The 15,115-nt window shown below is 44.1% G+C and overlaps 1 protein-coding gene across 3 annotated transcripts in view; it reads right to left on the bottom strand.

Annotated features, from left to right (window-relative positions):
- The window catches only part of CCND1 (cyclin D1), a 16,897-nt gene continuing 2,671 nt past the window's right edge, over positions 890-15,115 (bottom strand). Inside the window, exons 3-5 of one of the 3 annotated variants that reach the window (XM_021401249.1) lie at positions 14,758-14,917; positions 9,460-9,608; positions 890-4,340 (exon numbers count right to left, since the gene is read on the bottom strand). In XM_021401249.1, coding sequence (XP_021256924.1) covers positions 4,185-4,340; positions 9,460-9,608; positions 14,758-14,917 — 465 coding nt within the window. In that variant the 3' untranslated portion in view covers positions 890-4,184. Of the gene's footprint in view, positions 4,341-4,368; positions 8,805-9,459; positions 9,609-14,757; positions 14,918-15,115 lie in introns of those variants that run through there. The other 2 variants (XM_021401248.1, XM_021401250.1) reach the window with 2 other exon arrangements.

Here is a 15,115-nt window from a genome sequence, read left to right as displayed (position 1 = left end):
TGCTCTATCTGGAGTTTTCCATCCCTTGAAGTGCCAAATACTCTTTGATGTCAGTGCATTTCCAGTTTCTACATTTAACAGACCCTGTTTATTCTTTAATAAAGAACGTGTGATCTTATTGTTCATAACAGATACAAGTTTGTCAGCCTGAATTCAGCAGTGGAATTGAAGAGGGTTTTTTGGAGATCTTTTGGAGGCTTTTCTGTGTACGCTCCTCCATCTGATGAAATATAGTATTTTTCCTTTTAATGAGTAAGAGCGTAGCCTCGCTGAATATGCATATTTTTTACAGCCTATAGTAAATTGTTTTTCTTGCTACATTCTTGTCATCCTGCCCTTTTCAATGCAAATAGTACATTTGAATTTAGTGGGCTGCATTCAGAAATGATGCTCAAGAAAACGTAAATAGCAGAGCTGTCTCTCAGGGCTTAAGCATACTGAAGTCACAGAATATCTCAGTTTTTAATAGTTTAAAAAATGACAGAAAAGGCAAAAACCACTTAACATGTTCAACAGAAAGCAGGCTGAAATTTCTTGTTGCTTTTTTTTTTTCCCCAGCAAAAAGCTGTTTGTCCCAAATCAAGATCCCAAGTATGTCCCCACTCAAAACACGTGAGCGACTGCACTAGGACAGGCTGATTTTGCACTAGTCTGTGTTTAAGAGATGTCAGAAGCTTTCACAGTAACCTCCTTTGCAGCAGTTATTGCATGGAGTCGGTCACCTACTCACTTCTAAGAACACCTGCTTTCCTAAACAATGATAAAAACGTTCAGCATTGCAACTAGAAAGCCCAGTCAAAATGAGAGTCACGTGCCTTACTCGTTACGTGGCACAGTTACTACCATTCTGCATTCATCAAAGTAAGAAAGTGACACAACAAGCGGGCACTGGGTTTTACCAATTTTATTTCTAGACTTTAGTGTTGTTTTTTTTTTTTTGCTGGAAACTTGTCTGTTACAGGTCTGTTGGTGAAAATGTGCATTTCAGACCAGTGATGCCAATAAGTACAATATAAAAATGTACAAATCTGAATTGCTTGCTTACTACAGATTGTTATAACAACGTGACAAACAAAGCATCTCTGTTGGCACATGAACCCACGTATCTGGATTTGGCATTTCAGTACATACAATATTGAAAGAAATTTGCAGTACACACTGCCACTCAGTGTAACACATAACATAACCAACAACCACTAACTCAGTCATCATGTTTGGTTCAGAGACACAGAGATGCCACAAACAGAAGTGTTTTATGAGGTAAGCAGTAAGAAATGTTCCTGAAATTTGGACAGAATGTATCCAGTCCTCCTGGGTCCTGCGACTGCTAGTAGCATTGCAATGCTCTCTTTATGCACTATGTAGGGTCTTAACTGCATTTGCCTCAAAAGAGTTCTAATTCTGTTTTGGTTTAGCAGCATACAGGCAACAGCTAGATTATTCTTCAGCATACAACTCTGTTAGCTGGCTTATTTATGAGATTTACAGGCTTTTTAAATTAGCATTATGCTATAATTAACAAAAAAAAAAAAAGAAACAAAACAAAAAAAAAAAAAAAAACCAACCCTAGTATATCATAACAGATTAAACACACAAAATACTTAAGAGTTCCAGAAGATAACCTATCATACCAAATGATGCATCCCCACTGACGGGAACCACATCAGGTGGCATACAAAAGTTATATTATAATGCACCTTTCATATATCAATGTGGCTAATAACACAGCTTAGAACTACTATGATAATAAACCCCAGATCAGACAAAGAATCCAGCTTTATAAAATGCGTAACAACAAAAAGCGACATTACTCGATCTTCTGACATGTCTGCTGTTTTAAATTAATGCAACCTAGTTGCAAATCGCGAGACCCATTCAGAATAACGTTCGATGCATTTCCATTTGCAGTAGAACTATGAGGCACTGTGTACGAACATTAAAACCTGGTCTAGGCATGGTTAACTGAAGTATGAGGTATTGTGAAACAGGAACCTTTTTGGAATAGAGCAGTAATCACATTAAGTAAAAATTGATCACATAAAAAATCTACAAAAAAAATGATGTCAATAATATAATTTTCTATGAGAAAATTAAAACCTATAACATGGCAGTATATGACATTGTATAACAAAAAAAAAAAAAAAAAAAAAAAAACAACTGATCCACAAAATAGCAGCAAAACACAATGACAAAGATACAGAAAAGCAATGTTAATTTTTTTTCAAACCATGCTGGGAATTTATCCATAGCAGCTCAATAAAAATGGAGCATCCACTCCTTTACTTTTCTCTTTTTCTTTTTTTTTTTTTTTTTAATTTTTTTTCTTTTTTCTTTTTTTTTTCTTTGTAATTTTTCTTGTTTTGTACTGTTTTTACAATCAACACCTTAGCGGCAGTTTTCTCACATACATTTCACCATCACATTCTCCTCGAGCATCAACTTCAACAGCTATGTCCACGTCCCTTCAGCTACTTCCTAAAATAATAATAAAAAGATACATAGCCAAGATGTGCAAATTTTCTATTTGTAGCTAAATAAAAAAACAATGGGGCATATACTGGAATAAGAACTTCTTTCAAGTACTCCAATTTTCATATCTATTAACTATGGCGTTTTTTCATGGTTAGACTGCTATTGAAAATGTCTAAGGGGCCAAATAGACTGCGTGGTTTTGGGTTTGTTCTCTGAAGCGTGTCCTTTTTCTTTAATAAGCTGTGTTAAAACTGCGACGTCGCGGGTAGAAAGATTCTTTTTTTAAAAAAGGGGCGATTGCATTATTTTACAAATCATACTGGCCTTACGAACATCCTCTGCAATAAATATTCTTTTTAGCCTTAACTATAAATTATATATTTTAGTGTTTAAAAACCTTCAGTTGTAAAACATCTAGAGACAGTCCTTAAACTATGCGTCCTATACGTGAACCTTTAAGGCCCCTAATTTATAACGATGTGTTGGCACCAAAGGATTTCTAAACTTCAACTTTTCTATAGAAAAGGATAGGAAGATATCCTGGCAATTTGTGAATGCAATTTCTCTCACTGGAACACAACCTTCGGAAAAAAAAAATCACCTTTCCTCTAACACCATAGTTAAATGCACTTGCTTTGCAATTCTGAGTTTGCGAACAAGCACTTAATATATTTCCAAACCATTCCATTAAAAAAAAAAAAATTCCCACACAATAAAAGAATGTATTTCCTATATCTAATGGACTGAAAGTGCTTTGAATGGAATGGTTTTAGAATATTACGAACAAACAAAAAAGACTAAACTGTGGATTGAACCTGACCATAATTAGGCTGAATATCTGTGGGGTCAGACCAGCATTTTTTTACACAGGTAACTACAAAAATATGAAGATTACAAAAATATAATATATTATGTCACTATTTCGGTTTCTCTTTATAATAGAGTATCGTATGAGTAGTACATTGGCCTTTCCCAACAACGCTAAGCTGGAACCCTACAAATGCACAGGCAATCCACAGGCACAAAAAAAAGATTAACATATAATAATGCTGTATACTAACATACACTAACTTATGGGTTACGTTAACCATTTATAAGGTGAAGAGGATAAAAAAAAAACCTAAGGAAATAAAATAAACATTTACAGATGAATTATAAAGTGACTAAATGCATAAGCAAGCAAGATACAGAAAAGCCTAGAACTGCGTTAAAGTTATGCTTTTTAAAGAAAAAAAAAGGAATATTTCATTTACTATCTAAAAAAAACCCTCTTCTACTTTAAAAATGGTTGGTTGGTTGGTTGGTTTTATATGTAAGAAATCAAATCTAATACCTCCCCTGGAGACATTTTGTGTGTTAATGCCTATTTTTACAACATACAGACAAGAACACTTTAATATAAAAACTAGTTGATTATTATTGTATAAAATCCTCTATTTTTGTAGCACAAACCCCTGGGGGCAATGCAAATACTATTTTTTTCCTTTTTTAAGACAGTTTTTGGGGTATTTTTTGTTTATTTGTTTGTTTGAAGTCACAGATGGAAGGGAGACAGAGCAAGAAAAAATATAACAAGACTGGTTTTCCCTTCTGGTATAAAAATGTCCTGGAGAAAAGGGTTTCTGGGGGGGAGATCCCGATGCTGATTCCTTCTCAGATGCCCTTTCTTTGTCTGCTTCTCTTGCCAAGCAAACCCATTAGAAGAAGTCCTCTTAAATGTTCACATCTCGCACATCAGTGGGTGTGCAGGAAAGGTCTGCTTCATCCTCTACAGTCTTTGTTTCTGAAGATACGTTGTGCTGCTGTGCCTGGCGTAGACTGGATTCAAGGAGGGATTCAATCTGTTCTTGGCAGGCTCGTAAACAATCCTAGGGAAGATTAAGCGGGAGGAGAAAGAAGACCCAGAGTCCTTTAGAAAGATACTAAGATCACAGACAAAATACCATTTCTTGAAACGTCAAGAGAAATATAGTCGAGTTATTTGGGAGTGTAGGAAGAGCAACGCTGAACTGCAAGGAGTGGACGAGCTGCCCAAACTGCTGCAGGGTGCTAGCCTGGCTCCAGCCTTCCGCAACAACTCCTGCCATCTTCCATTTAACGGCCTCAGGGAGCAGCTCCACGCGTGCTCCTCTGGCAACAACTGTCGTGCTGCTCCTTGTCTCAGCACGCAGAGCTGCGTGGACGTGGCGTGCACTGTGGCAGTGACACGGGCAGTGCCCACCCTGGCAGGACCTCAGCAGAACAAGTTCTTCAACAAAAGTGCCACGTGCACGGATGCTTCGATACACAAAGCCGAAGCTGCCTGCCAGCTGCTGCCATCTGCAGTAGTGGGCAGTTTGGGTTAGCTAACCGATTTCTAACTCAGATAGCATCTGAACAGAGAAACTTAACCACCTGCCTGACCCCAAAGTGCAGAGATCTTTTAGAAGCACCACCAGGCATCGTTAAGGTGCTGCCACACTTCCACTTTGCTGCTGCATCCACCCTGAGAGCTCCGTCAGAGCGAGAGCTTTTTCCCCGGCTTCACAGCCCGTGCCTGGAGCTGGGTGCCCGCTCAGGAAGCTGCCGTGGCTGTACTGCCTGCACCGGCTGCTGTTTGAATGGAGAGCAGCAAGTGCCCGGCAGGACCGGGTCTACTGTGGGAAAGGGGAACTTCCCCAGCCACTGAGCGCACCACGAGCAGGCACATCCAAGTCTACCTACTGATGCACAGCCATTCCATTTGGAGAAGGCCCGTCAGCTCAACCTGCCCGACCTCCTGCAAACTATGGCTGCGTTCTTCAGAGCCACGCGCATCCACTGCAAGGGTACAGAACTGGTGCCTCAACAGGCACAACAATCCCACTGTTTTGCCACAATCCCTCCAGTGTGCTGTTTACTCTTATCTTTACAACAAATATCGTAAGCTTTTTCCCAACATATTTAACTCTGTGTCTGAAGGACTTTGAAGTTTCCTTTCAGTATTGCCTTTTCTGATTTAACCTATGACATGTGTTAGCCCTTGCGGTGAACCCAGTCTTCCATGATAAATTGCCGTCAAAAGTGTTAGGATGTGCATGACTGAGAATGAATGTTGTTTTCCTGAGAGGGTGACCTGCCTGCTGTTTTCTTTATTTCCCAGTTTCAATTCTGCCTTCATTCAGAGGCTTCTTGTGTGATCTACCAGCTTTTCACTGATTCCACTACCACAAGAATCTCCTCTGCCACCAATAAGGGCACATGGCATTTGGGGTAAAATAAGATTAGAAACCCAAGCAAACAATTCTCTGCGAGGCCTTTCTGAGAGAGAGGGAGGTTAATCCTACCTCTAAGCAGATCAGACCATCAGTTACAGCTCACTGAAAACACATAACCTATGACCTTTCTTGGTTTAAACCCTAGTGTAATATTTCCTCTTGACAGAGACACACAGCGTTTTAAATGACAAAAAGAAACGCCTCATATCCTGAAGTCATGATGCCTTTGGCTCCTGCATTCCTCCGGCCTTCCCACTAAGTTCCCTGTGAAGCCCCTCACCCCTTCCCGAGATATGACAGATCAATCCTGTCTGCGCGGCGTCTGCTCGCACGTCCTGCAGCATGTACCTCCGTCACACTTGGAATTAGATGTATTAAACGGTACATGAATAGAGGTTTGGGGATTTTCACTTTTACAAATCCGGGCACTTTTTCAGATAATTCTGTTATAACAAGGTAGTATGCCCAGGGTTCCAAAGTGAAGCCAATTTATTTTCAGAGCAAAGCAAATCCTGTTTTTGTTTTTAATGCTGCTATTTGCATATAGCGTGTTTGAGTTCTGAAAACTCAAACCGTTCAGAAGGATTTCTATAAATACCTATTCTTCTCCCTCTGGAGTTCAGCCGTGAATAATTACACAGAACTACATTATTTAAAGGTTCTTTCGGACCACAGACATTTTTAATTCCTGTGAAAGTCTCACAGTACAGCACGTTAGAACTGTATATATTTTTGAAAACATGATCCTTGTAACTTTTATGAACGGTAGTCTTCTGCTGCAGGTGATGAACAGTATTTGAAGTGTTAGGCATTTTGTTTCAAACCGTGTCATTACTCAGTTCATTACCAGATGAGTGGTTTGTTTGCAGGAGTATCTTAGGGCTAGCAAAAATAACTGCAAAATACAAAATTCCCCGCGAACAACCTAGGAACAGCTTTGTTCATTCTCAGTGCTTCTCAACGCTGAAAAGCAAACACTAAACTTGTGCATTATTCTGATAACTTCTCCCAACAACTTTTCTGCTTCGCTACCCAAATTTTCAATGCCCACAGTTTGTTCAAGGTCATAAACCCTTCCTGGATTAATTAAGATCCTCAGTGGAAAAAAAAAAGACTTGCTAGCTTAACTGATGTGGTCAAATACCTTTAACACACACAGCAGACATGATCATGCTCCAGGGTCAGATACTAAAGGAAACAAACAACAACAAAAAAACGAAGCTGCTTGGAAATCCTTTGTTACTGCCTGACCCGCTTGGGATAACAAGCACATGTCTGAAGGTGCCTCTGAGTAGGGGCAGGCAGGAGACGAATTCCAATGCACTAAAAGACAGCAAGGAAACCCAATCTAATCTAGTTTAGCAAATTTCTGGCCTGGAAATGAACGTCAGGTAAAATTCCATCTGTTTGGATGATGGGGTCAAGAATAGAATGATGGAAGACAGCCCAAGACTTCTAATTGTGATTATCTGACTTCTAATTACCCCTGATCAAAGGCAAAACGGGAAATTGGACTCCTACCAACATAAACATGAACCATAAAGGAATTCCAATCAGGTGATATCCATTTTACTTTAGATTCAGCTTTCTTTGAGACTAAAGGTAAAAAAGTGTGATTATATAACCAGAAATCCAACAGACCGGCTGCTCTAGCTAATAGATAATCTGGGGGAACGTTAGCCATGTTGTTATAATGCACACTCTTAGTATTTCAGCCCAATCCAGAAGAAAGGGATTCAGCTCTGCAGGCTGACAAAGGGGAACCATCACCGTGCAGTAACAAACTTCACGTGGATGCCAGCAAAACAGAGACTAGCAGCAGGCTTACACGGGCCTGCCCTACGGGAAGCTGTCTGTGCAGGAGAATCACACTATGTAGAAAACCAAGCAGTTTGCCCTTCCCAAAGCAACAGCAGTGAAAGATGCTGAAACTCTTATTCTGTTACAAACACAATGTATATCTACATCAAGTATAATTTTATGATGCTGATTTTCTGTAGTAACCTCTACAAAAAACTTACTTCTAACTCTAGCTCCTCTAACAAGTAGATATGTTTAGCAATAAAAGCTGGAAGAGTGTTACTTCCTTTCAGAGGTCTTAGTTTTTGTAAGTTCAGGTCGTACAGGTTGTGGCCTTATGACGACCCTGGACAGTAAAAAAGAAATAAGCGTTGGTTCTCTTCTTGCTAAATTTTCTTTTTCTTCTAAAAGAGCTCTGTCATCAAGTCAAGTCATATAAGGACACGCTTTTGTTCTCCAAGGTGTGAGAGAATCAACTTCAGTGCTCTGTCAGGAATGATTAAATAATACTTCTGTTTGACTCAGGTACTGTCAGTACCAGCAGCAAGCCCGGAATTTTTCCTCAGTACCTGCTTCTGTCATCTTGAGCAAAGGGGAGGCCAATCACACACTGACTACCTACACTGTTCCCAAACTCACTGAAAGCATTACATGTACAATCCAAACTGAGCTGCGGGATATTTACAGCATTTTATTTCAGAATTTAAGGTTCCTATGATATCTAACATTTCAGCGCTGGATCCACACTACTTCAGCCACGGTAACATAAATGCCAAAAACACCACACGAAACGCTGAGGCACTGTGAAAGCGATCAAAATAATAAGCTGTGATCTAAGATTTGTCAGCAGTTGTTTCGCATCGTTTATCGTAAAATATTCTGTTGTGAATAATTCATTACGATGCGTTCACCTTTCCAGAAATCATTCAATCCCATCGACAACGTCCAGTTACACAGAACTAGTTCTGAAGGACCTGGACTGATCAAACTCTCTGCAGATTTAAATTATTAACGTGTAAAATTATTTAACAGCATCTCAAAGATTCTGCCCTAACCACAGAGTTGTCTTTATTTGTCTCATTGTCCAGCACTGGGAGACCTCACAGGAACCTTTTAAAAGCATCTATTTATTGGTCGTCCACATTGTTACAAAACAAAGCTCAACTCTGCCCCAACTTCACACACCATTATGACATGGATCATTGACTTTAGGTCTTCCTTGTAGGCTCCCTTCCTGGCCCATTCACTCATGAAAGGTTTATTGCTCACTAGTTACTGATGTGCGTCTCCTGGAAGCTGCAGGGCAAAATGAGAGTCCTGTGAGGACCATCTACCTTGTCAGAAAGTCGTGGGACAAGCATTTGTTGCATAAAGGAATTCAATACCAGCTACTGTGCAGGTCTAGCACGTAATAAACCAAATTAGATCATTAGAACTCTTTTAAGAAGGGCTTTTTCACACCACTTGGCACAATAAAAGGCCTCGAGAATGGTCAAAGATAAGGTCAGAGATACCACGAGGTCCATTTATGCAATCTCAGTAACTATTACCACGAGGTCCATTTATTGCAATCTCAGTAACTATTTCCTCGTCTTTATTTTAATCGTTTTCTTTTGCACAGGCTGCTGTTTAATTACCTACAAGCAGATACGGCCTTTGCAATGGTCCCAGCTCGGCTCAGGGTTTCCTGTGCGCTGTCAGGCAGGCCTCTCAACAACACCAGAGCTGGACGTGGCGTTCCTATCAGTGAACTGCAGCACTGTAATTGCCCGTCATTAATGACTGTAATGACAGCGAAGAACGGGGACGAACACCAGCGAACATCTTCGAAAAAACGCACTCTGAGGTTTGACCTTTATCAAGATTTACTGCCGGATTAGCTACTGCGCAGCAAGCAGGCATTCATTCTTAAACTCTAAGGCAGAAGGATCAACTGAGAAGAGTCACTTACCGGATCACATTTGATAACTTGTGATAGGAAATGTGTGAGGCATTGATAGGAGAGGAAAGTGTTAGTGTTCCCCAGATGCAGGCCTTGCACAGCTGCTACCACACTGCCAGCTGCGATCATGGAAGGTGGGTTTGAAATAAATTTAACATCTGTATGAAGAAAGAAGAGAGGGAAAAAAAAAAAAAAAAAAAGACTGAAATGATTGCTGTAGAAGCCTGCCCATACACATACGCTCTCTTCTCCCAGCACGGCTCCAGCTGCCAGCTGCTGCACCCGGACGCGGGTGCCTCCCGCTCCGAGCTGCCACAGGCCCCAACCTGCCGACACTCGTCCCAGCGGGCAGCCCACCCCGGGTCACCTGGGGCACCTGAGCGGGAGCGCTTCACCCGTGCGCGTAGTGCGGCGGGGGCAACTCGCTCCCGAGTATTTCGCACCACCAAGCCCTAGGTGTGCTCCGACCAGAGTCCCCGGGCCCTTTAAAGCACTGACGTTCGAAGGAATATGGCTTTAATGAACAGCGACATCGGTAAAAAGAAAGGAAGAGAAAGACTGCTTAACCCTGTCAGGAGGCAGATAATCCATATTTAAATTAAGGTTTGATCTTAAAAATGCTTTGTCTCGACCTAGTCTCTTGTCAGTGGCTGCCATCCATCCCGGCAACAGGGATTTAATGTAAATGTGGCATAACTAAGTGACGGGGGTCCCAAGAATTGGCGGACAATCAGTTACATTCTGATGTGACACCATGCTGACAAGAGGCTGGGCCCCCTTCCAGACTGCAGTGCTGTAGGTCTCTCCACAAAGCCACTCCCATGATTCCTTAAGGGGCTATCTCTGCCATTTAGCGTGGTTTTGGTGTGTTTTTTAATAAGAATAATCCACATTTTAATGCTAAGACTCTTTCTGCTGAACAGGAATGCGTTTGATCTGTGGCAGCGTACACCTTGGAGGGGACTCGAAAAGGAAAAAAGGGTGCAAAGTAAACATCTGATTTTGTGAGGAAGAAAGGGAAATGCCACATTATACGCAAGGACCTGAGATACATTCCTTCAGCTTGTACCAGAATACAACTTCCTCTGGATTGAAAAAATATAAACCATCTGTCAAACCCCTGAATGAAATCAAAGGAACGGACAGCTCAGAGAGCTCAGTGGAACGGTGTAGGCATTAAATCATGCTTCTCCTTTATGATGACCAAATAACTTTTGTGTAGATGTTTTACCAGTGGAACGAAAGCCCCCATGACCCGGTGGAAGTCCCCTCTCTGAATCTATGCACGCATCCCTGACGCTTCATTGTATCCCAGACCAATACCCACCTTCAAAAGGGCATTTCGCCCCGCGCTCTACGAACTTTCAAAATTAAAACTGATACGATTGATTGTGGCCCAACTTTTGTGATGCGCTGCCAGCAAAAAGGCAACCTTGGTCTAAAGCCATCTCCCGCGCGCCACCGCGGTCAAAACAAATGTTAATTTGTCCCCTTTTCCCAACCCGCCCATGTCGGGACAGACGCTAAGTACACACACCTTGGATCGAGCTCCTGTCATTTCCCCAAATCAGCATAGTTAAGGTTGGACATTGACAGCGTGTGCATTCCAAGGATGGTCTCCCAGCTGAAATACTGCAAGGCGCTGGCAGGTGGGCTCCAGAAGCACAGGCCTTCAGTTGGCAAACGTGAATCCCACCGAGACGAGGTATAGCGGCAGGGACTTCGCGCCAGTATTTGCTGCTTTCCACGCACAGGACATGACCAAAATGTGTCAGTTTAATGAAGTCTGTCCTGACAGGATCATGTTTGGGATTAATATTTGCGTTCTTCTTTCAAACGGGGCAGTAAACAAGAACATGAATTCGTAGTCACACCCTCATTCTTTCCAAGGTGGAAAAGTGATAATGAAGTTTAAATGACCAGTTTGTGTCTGTCCCTATAACCACTCCAGACAAGCAGCATGGACTGCCTTTTTGTTGCAACTCAACAAGGAATTATTTGTGGCAGAGGCCACTAATTTCAGCATATTAATCAGGGGGCCCCTCTCGCCTGTAATTGGATGCCCCCAAGTGAAGAGTGTGGCATCATTGTCAGCCTCCATCGCCTCATCTTGCGCTATTGAGCGCTCAGGAACAAGGGGGCTTCGGTGAGATGAATTAGACCTGACACAGCCACAATGGGGTAGGGGGCCCCATCAATTGAAGCACACATCCCCAGTAGCCTATCTGAGACTTCATCCAAAAAGAATAAACAACTTCAGCGTTGTTAAAAAGAGAGAGAGAGAGAGAGGGGAGGGGGAGGAGAGAGAAGAATGCCAGCCACCCTGAAGGGAGGACAAAGCAGGCATATAGGCGCTGCAGCGCTTTAAAAAAAATTCCTAACAAGGCGAGTCACCCCTTTTCCTTTTTAAATGGAGCAGCAGTTCCATCCGTCTGGAGAGCTGGGGGCTATGAATGAAAATCTTTTCATTGAGGCAAATCAAAACTGCGAACATAAATCACTTGCTGCAAGATGCAACAGGTTCCAACTGGTCACATACCTTGAGACTCCCAATTTTATAAAGGCCAGAGAATAGGAGAATTGTAACTCAGTAGTTTCAAAGCGAGATCTTTCTTTCTCCGTTCGAGAGGAGGAAAGCAACAACAATAATAATGGCGATAATAATAATATAAAAGGAGCCCGGTATGTTTTGATAACCAGAGGAACATAATGAAATGCTGAAGCTCCAATATTTGTTGCTATTCATTGTTATGCTTGTATAGAGCCGCAGTTCTCCCTCAACACCGGTCTTAACTTGGGCCAAAAGAGGCCTGCTTCCTTTTGAGCTATCCCTGCCTTGTTCGGCCATGCCAAAGCCCCATTCATTAAGCTCAATTATGTGTTAACTTCAAACAACCCCCGGTAATTTTTTTTTTTTTTTTTTACTCTTTTTCTCCCAAACCTACCACAGCACAAAGACATCCTTTGGAGAAAATGGATTTCTCGAAACTGAACCAAATCAAACAAATCCACTTCTACTAGCCAGGCAACTGAAGAGGGAGCTCAGAAGGAATTCCCCTCCACTTCACCTTGCGACGTAACCTTCTCGTTCTGGAGCAAGCATGCATGCACACTCATCCACAAACACTTCCACAGCATTCACCATGCTAAGCCAACTGGCAGAGATCTTATTTTCTAAGCAAGCATTATTTTGCTGCCTCCGCTTACGAGCCCCTCCTTCAGGAGGGGACACGGGCTGTGCACTTCAAGCAGAGGACATACTGCGCTCACCCCCGAGGCCACTTCAGCGAGTTTCACAGTGTTTCCAGTGGACTTTGGATCGGGCCCCACAGCACAGCATCCAGGCAACACAAGGCATTTGCAGTCCATCTAGGTTCATTTTGGCAAGGGGAAATACAACCCAGCAACAGCAAAGCAAAGTCCAGATGCTACTTAAGCCACACGTTATCTTCACTAGCCAACAAAGAGGTCGTGGGGAAAGCAAGAAGTAGAGACAATCCCAGCATCCAAAAATAACAGTAAAAATGCAGAGCCTAGTGGCAGCCGTTCTGCGCGCACTTTCCCCAGGAAATATTCCCAACTTGAGTCGGGAGCCAAAGAGGGCCCCAGTTCCGGTGAGCTCAGCACTGTTTTTCAAAAGCTAAGTAGAACTCCCAGAACATGGCTCTCATTTACTGATCCATTCTCCAGCTGTGGTGCGTAGCAGTGTTAAATAAAGGCTCTAGGTGTGCTTCCTAGAAGAAACGTAACAACACTGACAGTAGATCAAAGTACTGGACCCTTAGCGAGTCTCCAACCTTTGAACTACTCTTGTTTTCATCCCTGTCATTGCCAACACAACAACCTAGGTTAACCATCCCCATATCCAAGGGGAGGCCGGGTAGCTGTTCTTTTTAGCTAACAGCTGAGGTAGCGTCAAAACCAGCAAGTCACACGTTTGGGGTCCCAGCAGCTTTATCTGATGGATCCGTCATGGAGAGCACATCTCATTTTCCCGTGGTGCTGCTGCAGGTGGAATGGAGGCTGCTGGGGGGCTGCACGCCTCAAATCCCTGAGCAGTGCCGCCGCAGTCTGACTTGGGAACTGCCCCACCATGCAGGGCGATGCCAGTGCTCACAGACGTCCCGTGAGGGCTTGGTTCTGTCCCTGGGCCTCTATCAGTAGGCTCTGTGTAACCCATGTTTTCTTCTGAGTGCCTGCGGACATCTCTTGAATATTTTTACCAAATCCGTATCCAGAGAGCGAACTTCCCTACCTGGGCCCGCTGACCACGCATCCCACCAAGGTTTCCCAGGTGCCAGTGCAGGCTTGATCTCTTTCAGCACGGCTGCTACCAAATATTAGCGTTTAATGCAGCACTGTATCTCCTCTGCACTACGTTTATCAGTGCTAACAGCGTCTGGCATTCCTCTTTACGTGCTACTGCAAAAGAACGTTTGCTTTGGCTGCTTTTTCTTCCTTATTCCTTTGCCATTCGTGGATTTGTCACGTCACACTGACAGCCAACGCACCGAACGCGCTGCGTTTGAGCAGAGGATCTATCTTCCCTCTAGGACTTCTTTTGTCCTGCTCCTCCGCTCCAGTCTGTGGGAACCGCGAGATCTGGAGGACAGCCTTTCCTTCCCGCTCTGCCAGGGTTCAGTGGGTGAAGCCGGCGCACGCACAAACGCACACACACACTCCGCATGCAAACACGGAACTTCAAAGCCGCGGCGCGCACAGGCACGGTGCCCTTGAAACCAACGATCGGGCCCCCGCGGACCTGGCCTAGCGAGCGCCTGCACGGGGCCCTGCACATGGCTGCGGCGCAGCACGTGGCCGGGGCGCAGATGGCAGTGACGGGCCCGCGCCAGCAAAGCCTCCGCACCGCGTGGCTCCTGCCACTGCCGCCAGAGGGGAAGAGGCGGTTGGGAGGGAAGTTTCCAAACCCCCACGCAGAGCTGTTCCCTCCGCCTACCAAGCTGTCTTAGGACAGATCTGCAGGCAGGATTCCCCGCGTGGGCAGCGAGCTTCTTGCTGCTCCAGCATTGATAAAACCCAGCACGTGGAGGCGATGGGACTGTGCCCCACAGCGTGCGCTCTGCACATAGAGCGGTGCTTCTCCCCCAGACAATGCCTTCAACTCAGAAGTATCTTCAGAAAAAACTTACCTCCGCAGAGTAATCCACCTTCTACAAACAACAAGGGCAATAATCAGGGCTTAAGCTCCCTCCCCACAGCCCCGAGAGCCCATGTTAGCCACAGCCGCGAGCCAGGGCCGGCTGTGCAGGGAAGCGACGCGCTTTGCGGGGCGTGCAGGGCTCATACCTGTAGCGCACAGAGCCACAAAAGTCTGAGCATGTTTACGGATGATCTGCTTGGTGTCCTCTTCCAGAGGCATTTTAGTGAGGAAATGTTCAATGAAATCGTGGGGGGTCATTGCAGCCAGATTCCATTTCAGCTTATTCACCAGCAGCAGCTCCATTTGCTGCAAAGACAAGAGGGCGGAAGGGGGGAAGAAGAGGAAGAAACAGAGGGAAAGCGCGGTTAGCCCCGGTGGTGCACACGGGGCCGTGCAGCATCCGCACCCCGGTACACACGCCCGGCCCGGCGGAGCCCTCTCGCGGGGGTCGCGGCGCCCAGGGCCGAGCCGGACCGAGCCGCCCGCCGCGGCAGCGGGGAAGCG

This window comes from Numida meleagris, chromosome 6 (assembly GCF_002078875.1).
Source record: "Numida meleagris isolate 19003 breed g44 Domestic line chromosome 6, NumMel1.0, whole genome shotgun sequence".
In the NCBI taxonomy this organism is placed as follows: Eukaryota; Metazoa; Chordata; class Aves; order Galliformes; family Numididae; genus Numida; species Numida meleagris.
Note: the sequence above shows the minus strand (reverse complement) of the source record. Positions and strands in the feature narration are given on the sequence as shown.